Source organism: Gavialis gangeticus, unplaced genomic scaffold (genome assembly GCF_001723915.1).
Source record: "Gavialis gangeticus isolate Ggan-Ray unplaced genomic scaffold, GavGan_comp1, whole genome shotgun sequence".
Taxonomy (NCBI): Eukaryota; Metazoa; Chordata; order Crocodylia; family Gavialidae; genus Gavialis; species Gavialis gangeticus.
The window spans coordinates 9,172,894-9,180,991 of NW_017729015.1; the positions used below are offsets into that span (position 1 = coordinate 9,172,894).

The 8,098-nt window shown below is 45.1% G+C and overlaps 1 protein-coding gene across 1 annotated transcript; it reads left to right on the forward strand.

Moving 5' to 3' along the window:
* The first annotated feature begins 1,920 nt into the window (after positions 1–1,920).
* Positions 1,921–6,253, forward strand: RAB42 (RAB42, member RAS oncogene family). Its single transcript, XM_019512175.1, has 2 exons — positions 1,921–2,337; positions 5,241–6,253. Exons 1-2 carry the CDS (start codon positions 2,090–2,092, stop codon positions 5,662–5,664), a joined length of 672 nt encoding a protein of 223 aa, XP_019367720.1. The 5' UTR covers positions 1,921–2,089; the 3' UTR covers positions 5,665–6,253.
* The last annotated feature ends 1,845 nt before the right edge of the window (positions 6,254–8,098 follow it).

An 8,098-nucleotide genomic window follows, 5' to 3' on the forward strand; every position in this document is an offset into this window, starting at 1 on the left:
CCACCCCCCCCCCCCCCCCCCCCCGCCCAAGTACATGAACTCTGACCCTATCACATTCTTTTTTTAACAGCTATTGTTTAACTCCTCCAGCTCTGAAAACCCTCCTCATTAGTTTTGCTCACTAAGATGTTTTGTATGAGGGGATAAAGGACAGCCTGGGGCAGTTCAAGGGATGGTGTTGACATCAAAGGCCCCCTCCCTCTGTCCCCAGTGCCTGGGACACAGGCAAGCAACAATCAGCACCTGTTGCGGATCATTCAGAACTCATCTGGCAACAACAGTCAGTTCAACTGTTCAGCCTTCCCTTTGCTAATTAACTCCTGGCCCTTTGTCCAGCAAGAATACTGTTCATGGCTTTCACTATCCCATTCTCAGAGGAAAACAATTGAGCTGCTAAGCCAAACTATACTAATCAATCATGAGGAGAGTAAGCCCTGTTTCTCCGAGGGATTAGGCCCCTTTCTGCAAGGGATACTAGGAATGGCTCAGCCTTGACCAAACGGGGCATGTCTACATGTGCCTCTTTTAAGCAGGCTTAACCTAAAATTTCTACTTTTAAGGCACATTGAGGGCACATGTTTGCATGTGCACACCCTTACTGTGCCTTAAAAATGATGAGTTAAGGCTATGTGAGCCTAAATTTGATACCTGCATAAAGAGTAAAGTAGGTATCAAATTTAAGCACAAATAGCTAAGTCACATTAGCGCACGTGTAGATGCACTAATGCACATTAAATGTGCGTCACTGGATACACACCACATTAATGCGCATTAGCACATCTGCACATGCACTAATGTGACTTAGCTACTCACACCTAAATTTATTGTGCCTTACTGTGTGTTAGTGCATTCATGTATAGACGTGTGCCTAAACTGTCTTAAGTTTAGAAGCGTATAAATACACATGTAGACATGTCCACTGTGTTCAAGGCAGTGGCTGAGGATGAAGCCAGAAATCAAAACTGCTGATGCTTTTAAACAGAGCCAAGGTTTCAGACACTCAGGACATTCTGAGCTGGCAGATTGCATGGTAGTTCCCCTTTCTCTATGCAGTGTGGGTCATGTCCCTCCTACCCTCTGACCTGGGTCTCTGCCCGTCTGGCCTCTGCTTCCTTACTCTTCAGCCTGCAGCCTTTCTGTAAGGATTCCTGTATTCGAATGTATATAAAGGGACATTTTCGAGATCATGTGAGTGGCTGAAAGGCAGCAGCAGTGATCAGCTGTGGGCTGGGCTGCCCTCAAAGCTAGAACAACAGGAATCAAAACTAGGGATATGTAATCCTAAGAGTTTGCAGAAGCAGGCCACTGTGGCCCCTTGGAAACCGTAAGTTTCTTGCCTATTTCTCTAAAGCAACACTAGGTTAGTGGGCCCCCAGTCTGATCTGGATTGGAAATTTCTGCATTCCTAGGACCTGGAGACATTTGACTGCCTCTGCTGAAGCCAGCCCAGAGGAACGCTCCTGGTAGTGCCCCTCTCAAGGAGATGCAGCATATGGCAAATAAGACATTTTTCTCCTGGCATAGTTATCCCCCCCCCCCAAACAACATGAGCAAAGGCGCTCTCTTCAGTTGCAAAGCATGGATTTTGCTGACGCAGTGATGCTGGCTGGGGTGCATGACTGTTTTCACACCCTCACCTGACACAGCTACATCAGCAGAACTTGGTTAATGTAGACCTGGCCCCCATCGCATCTCCCCCCTCTGCCCTGAGTCTGGTAGTAACCTGATACAGAGGAGCTGTTTGTTTATGGCGGGGGGGAGGTGAGGATGGGTGGTTTGAGGCTAGGAAAGGAAAGGAAAGGGGTGGAGTGCCTCTTCTCCCAGCTAAACTGTCTCTGCTCCCAGTGGGGAGTCCACCTGGTGGGGCAGGGGGAGGAAGTTAATGGGATGAGGGTGGAGACTCCTGATTAAATTCTTTGTCCTTAACCTCTCTACTGTCATTGCATGATAGCAAAGCTTGACCTGCTGCTCTGAGCAGGGCTCTCAGCCTCCAGAGCAGTTCACCGTCCTCCGCAGGAAGCTTCATCCTGACTACAGGGGTGCTCCAGGCCCCACACACAGCCTGTCTGCTCCTCTGGGGCACCTCAGAATGGAGCCAGCACCATCTCCTCCCGTCTGTAACCTGAACGGTAATTGGCACTATCAGTTCCGCATCATCCTGCTGGGGGATTCGACGGTGGGCAAGTCCTCCCTGCTCAGGCGATACACAGAGAGGTGCTTCGGGCCAGCTCCCTGCCCCACCGTGGGGGTGGAATTCTACAGCAAGATGATCGAGCTGCCTCCAGGGATCAAGGTGAAGCTACAGCTTTGGGACACAGCCGGCCAGGAGAGGTTCAGGTGAGGAGCCTGGGGACCAGGAACACAGAACCCCCTACCCACACCCTGTCTAGCACTATCCACCCGATGGGTTTTCTTTACCTTGCAAGCTCCGGGGCATGTTCCTACCAATCAATCTTGCATGCAGCCCAGCCCAGCCTCTGGCTTCTTTACTATTCATTCTGTCCAGGAAGCGCACACTCCAACTGCAGAGACTTCCTCAGCCTGATGAAGGGCTTTTAAACCCAAAAGCTTGCTAAAAATTTTTTTCCAACTATTTAAGTTGGTCTAATAAAAGATATTGGGTTTACCCAAAGAACCTCATCTGCCTATGTCCTTAGACCAACAGGGCTACAACCTGCACCCCTGTTTCTACCAATCCGCTCAACCAGTCAATCCCACAAACAGAGCCTAGCACCAGTGGCAAGTTACAGGTTTTAATTTTCCCTGTGTGGCCAGAGCCCTACAGTGAGATGACCCAGGGGTTAGACTGGATGGCACTTTCTCTCATTTATAAAGTTCTGATTTAAAATGCGTGAGGCCATGAACACGAGAGAGAGATTCCAAGAAGGCCGCAGTTGCCCGGAGTTAAAAAAATGTGGCTGTAAGATGCAGCCCTTTGAACAGAGGTACGTCTGCCTTAATCTCAGCAATTTTCCCCTGATTCCAATCCAGGGCCCTTTCTTCCTGGGGCATGGTAATTTCTTCCCAGGAGAGATGCAGGGAGCTACCTCTGGGCTTTTGCCTCAAGGGTCCCTGTTTCTGGGCAACTCTAGGAATGTGGGCACAGTGAGACAAAGAGAGACAGCCCTTCACACACACAGATCTACATGCCAGGAGCTAATCCTTTTAGAGAGAGACACACATACACACCCTCTCCCCAGAAACCCAGATCCAATAAAACCTTATTCCCTTCTCCAGCCCAGACACTGCCCATAGATAGGAACCCAGCTCACCCAGACCTATTTTCTGCATGGACCATTCTGTGCCCTCAGTCTTGCTCTTTCTGGTGCTGTGCTGGTGCCCAAGGGCCCAAGCACAGTGTTTTTCACAGTATTTTGCTTCCAGTTTTCTTTGCAGCCTTGTAAATGTCATGATGTAATGGCATCATGTGCTTGAAGCCACCCAGCCAGGCTTGGGAAGGGTATTTGCAGTTAAAGGCAGGGTGGGAGGGATTGGATTGCAAGAGATCTGTATTTTCAGGGTCGGTTACAACTATTTGTTTGGCCAGCAGTGAACCAACAGTCATTTCTGGCTTGCTCTTGAAGAGAAGCTGGAGGGAGAGTGGAGTTAACACACCATTAGCACTTCTCAGAGGCAGGGTTTGATATTACCTAATGTCCTTTGTTTGTGGGGGTGAAAGGGAAAATAGTGATTGCTGTCCATTGGAGAACAGATTCCATCAAGTGTGAAAAAGGGAGAAGCAGACTAAGGATCTGCAATGATGGTGGAGCTGAGTGTTTTAAGTGAGGGCGTGGAGGATGGAATTACTGTTCTAGTTACAGGCCTGGTCTCAAAAAATATACATACTCGTGAGTAGCTTGCTTGCATAGACCATCTAACTGACTATTTTCTTTCTAACTTTAGAATGGGCTGGGGTGTCTGCCAAAAGATATGGTACATATAGCTGTGGGGGTCTGGAGATTTTGGGTCTTGACCCATACAGTGAATGAGCCTGAAGTTCAGGCATGCCCCTTCTCCCTACTCCATCCCTCAGCACAGAGGGCCCACTACAACAACCCAAAGTGCTGGATAAGAGGGCAAAGATACAGTCCGAGGACACAATCCCAATTCAAGAATTCTCATACCTGTCTTTAATTGAAGCAGTAAGGGTCAGCTGAGATGCCTTTAACAAAAAACCCTTTTCTCTAAAGTTTTTGTTCTGCACTTGAGTTGACTAGTGGGTGCATCTACATGAGACACTAACTGCGTGGTAGCCTAATAACACTGCGCAGTAGCATGCTAGGCAAAACATGTGCTAATATGCTACTGCGCAGTAGTATTAGGCTACTGTGCAGTTAACGTCCAAAAAACCCCTGTGCGCCAGCACTACTGTGCAATAGTTCACGTTACTGCACACTGATTTAGTACTTGATTATCCAACTATTAAACTTAATGCACAGTAGCTGTGGCACATTAATGAACGTGTAGATGTACCCAGTGGGCACATCTACATGTGCATTTACTGCACGGTAACTGAAATTGCTGTGCAGTACAGGCACACGTCTACACATGCATGCCTGTACTGCACAGTAAATATAGCAACTTATGCCAACTTGAATGTAAATTTAATAGTTGCATTGTGCAGTTATCAAATTTATGCCCAATTAGTTACTGCACAGTAATGCACGTGTAGACGTCTTACTGCATAGTAATACTGTGTGTGTAGACTGACTTGGGACTAACTTTAGTCCCAAGTCAGCCCACACACAGTATTAAGGCACTTTAACGTCTGTACATGTAGACGTCAGTCTATTCCTGCTTACTGCGCAGTAAATTTAAACCAGTGTAAATGCACGTGTAAACATGCCTAGTATTTACAACAAACCCAGGGAGTTTCAAATAAAGCTAATTAAAGGCTTTTTCAAATGAATTTATTTCCTTGCCATCTCTGGGGTCATAATCACACTCCTTTAGCTGTCCATACAGTTTCCAGAAAAATGGCACGGTAGTTAACACCTTATTTTTAAATGTAAAAGACAGAAAGAAAATAACTCCCAAACCTATTTTTTATGTCATAAGGCAGCAAAAAACAAAATCAAAAAGATCTGGGCCCCAATTCTGAGTGAGCTGAGAGTGATGTGTGGCCCAAAGTAAGAACTGCTGGCATCATGTCCTGGGACTGAATAGAAGAACTTAAGCAGATCAAAGCTTCTGAGATCCCTAGGCTGAGGTTTGGTAAGCTATTTCATTTGTGTCCCCAGATGCATCACCAGGTCTTTCTATCGGAACGCCGTGGGCGTGCTGCTGGTGTTCGACATGACCAACCGCAATTCCTTTGAACGCATTCTGGAGTGGTACCATGAGGTGGCCAGCATCCAGATTATGGAAAAGGTCATCTTCCTCCTGATTGGCCACAAATGTGACCTGAAATCAGACTGTAAAGTCTCCACTGAGGAGGCAGAAGGGCTGGCAGCCTACCTGGGCATGGACTTCATTGAAACATCTGCCAAGAGCAATATTAATGTGGACTTGGCCTTTGAGATTATGGTCAACAGTGTCTATGAAGCCCTGAAGAACAAGGAGATTGCTCTGGAGGAAGGCTGGGATGGGGTGAAGGTGATTCACAAGAAGAAAACTTGCAAACCCCAAAAGAAGAGAAAAACACCAGAAAAATGCCTGTGTTAGCCAAGAAATTAGGGACCAGGACTTACGGTGTTGGAGGTGGGGAGGTGACACTGCGATGCCAAGGATGTGAAATTTTTATGGGGATGGATGAGCTGATTCAGAAATAGAAATGGGGAAGGAGTCTGACGTTCAGCGTGGGGTTAGAATTGGGGGCATAGGTCCATCTCTAACAGAAACAAAGGATCTCATCCTTTCATCCATTGGAACAGCTGAATTGCACTGAATTAATGAAAAAGAGAATTGCTTCCCTTTCCAGGTGAAAAACAGGCAATCTAGTTGGCACCAAGCCATTGTTAGAGGCTTTTATTTGGTTCTTAGGAGAGGAAGCCCCTTTTAAATACACTAAGACATTTTTTTAACTTAATTTAATTAACTAAGAAACTCTTTGATCATTGCAGCTGACGTTCAGTTACTGGTAAATGGATCTGATCCAATCAATGGGGCTAATACGAGCAAATATATCAGATGTTCGTGTCTTACAGTGGGATTTGGTTTTATTGGTCAGTGCAGAGGAGCGAAGTTCACTAAATTGAGCCAGTACAGTATTTATGCACCACTTTTGTAATTAACAATTTTTTGCTGATTTTCTAGCTTATTTACTTGAGTCCAAGAAGAGAATTTTTTCCCCTTCATTCAACATGGAGAGGAAGGCTCCTCATCTTGGATTTGAGTATAAGCCAATGGGGGGGTGGGAAGGTGGAAAATAATACATGGAAATTCTATACGTGTTCTGTATACAGGCATACCTCGGAGATATTGCCGGTTCGGTTCCAGACCACCGCAATAAAGCGAATATCGCAATAAAGCGAGTCACACGAATTTTTTGGTTTCCCAGTGCATATAAAAGTTATATTTACACTATACTGTAGTCTATTAAGCATGCAATAGCATTATGTCTAAAAAAACAATGTACATACCTTAATTAAAAAATACTTTATTGCTAAAAAATGCTAACCATCATCTGAGCCTTCAGCGAGTCGTAATCTTTTTGCTGGTGGAGGGTCTTGCCTCAATTTGTAAAAAACGCAATATCTGCGAAGCACAATAAAGCGAAGCGCAATAAAACGAGGTATGCCTGTATTCTATGTGTGGAAAATTATATAGAGATTATGGAAAATTATAACAAATCTATACATTTGTCATGTGCAGAATCAAATTAAGGGGGGGCATCTTAAAGTCAAAATCAAATTGGATTTGGTTATACATGTTATTAAGCTTAAATTGAGCATGTCTTAAAATCAGAATGTTACTCCTATTGTTATTTCAGTAACATTAGAGACCTCAACTGAGATCAGAGCTCCATTGTGCTGGACACTGCACAGACACAGGAACAGATGGCCCTTGATTAACAGAACTTGCCATCTAAACAATCAGAAGGGCGGAAAGGGGAAATGATGTACTTGTCAGGGCCACATGGTAGCTCAGGGGTCGACCCTCCTCTCCTGTCTGTCCCACTAGTGTTCTGTGCATTAGGTCTCCATCTCCTTGCCTGTGATGGTTGTTTTTGTTTGACTAGATTTCAACACTTAAAACTCCAGAGGAAAAACTACCAGGGACTGATGCCTCCTCCTATGCAATGGGATTATGACACCATACATAGCCAGTTAGAGAAAATCCCAGCTCTGTTCCTCCTTAGGTATGTCTACTGTGGATCTCTGAAGTCAAGCTGGCATTTGATCCGCAGAGAAATCTAGGCCCTGTTGAAAGTCAATGGAGTCAAACTCCCACTGACTTTAACAGGACCTGGGTATTTAAACCTTCTCTAGTCTCAGTGTTTGTGAATATGAAACTGTGCCATATACTGCTGAGGACAATCTCTGCTATTCAAATACCTCTAGTGAGTATCTGATTCTTCATTAAGACCATTTTTTGTATTTCCATTCCATAATTTGGTGGTTCATTCAAGTCTGGGCACTGGGAAAGAGAACTCTATGCCGGGAAAGAGTGGATCTGTTCTGATGCTATATGGCTCTATTGTATCTGAACAAAAATCATTTAGTAAATTTGAACTAATGAAGTCTCATTGCCCTCCTGTGATGGTGCAGGATTCAGAAAGTAATGCTAATTTTATAGGTGGGTAAATAAGCGCTAAAAAGTCAAGCGACCTGATCAGAATAGTGGCAGGAAGAGAACCCAGGAGTCTTGCCACCCATTCAAACTTACCTCGTTATCACGGTATTGTATCTTCTTTCAAACATTTTAAACCTCTGTTGAGAAGATAACTTCCTTTCTAGGATGAACTGTCTGTCCTCTCTCCTGTTGTCCCAAATTGAGCTATCTTGTTTCTTCTTAAGACCATCAATGTGGACCAGCCACATTGGTGTTTCATTCCTGCATTAATGGGCTTTAAGAGGGAACAGGTGTGAGAATTCATAGTTTCATAGTTTCATAGATTTAGGGTCGGAAGGGACCTAGTAGATCTTCTAGCCCGACA

What these genes read in the sequence shown, in the direction of transcription:
- RAB42 (XM_019512175.1), top strand. Translation starts at nt 2,090, where the DNA reads ATGGAGCCAGCACCATCTCCTCCCGTCTGTAACCTGAACGGTAATTGG. An exon ending in GCCGGCCAGGAGAGGTTCAG is followed by an intron (nt 2,338 to 5,240) that starts GTGAGGAGCCTG and finishes TTGTGTCCCCAG; the next exon opens with ATGCATCACCAGGTCTTTCT.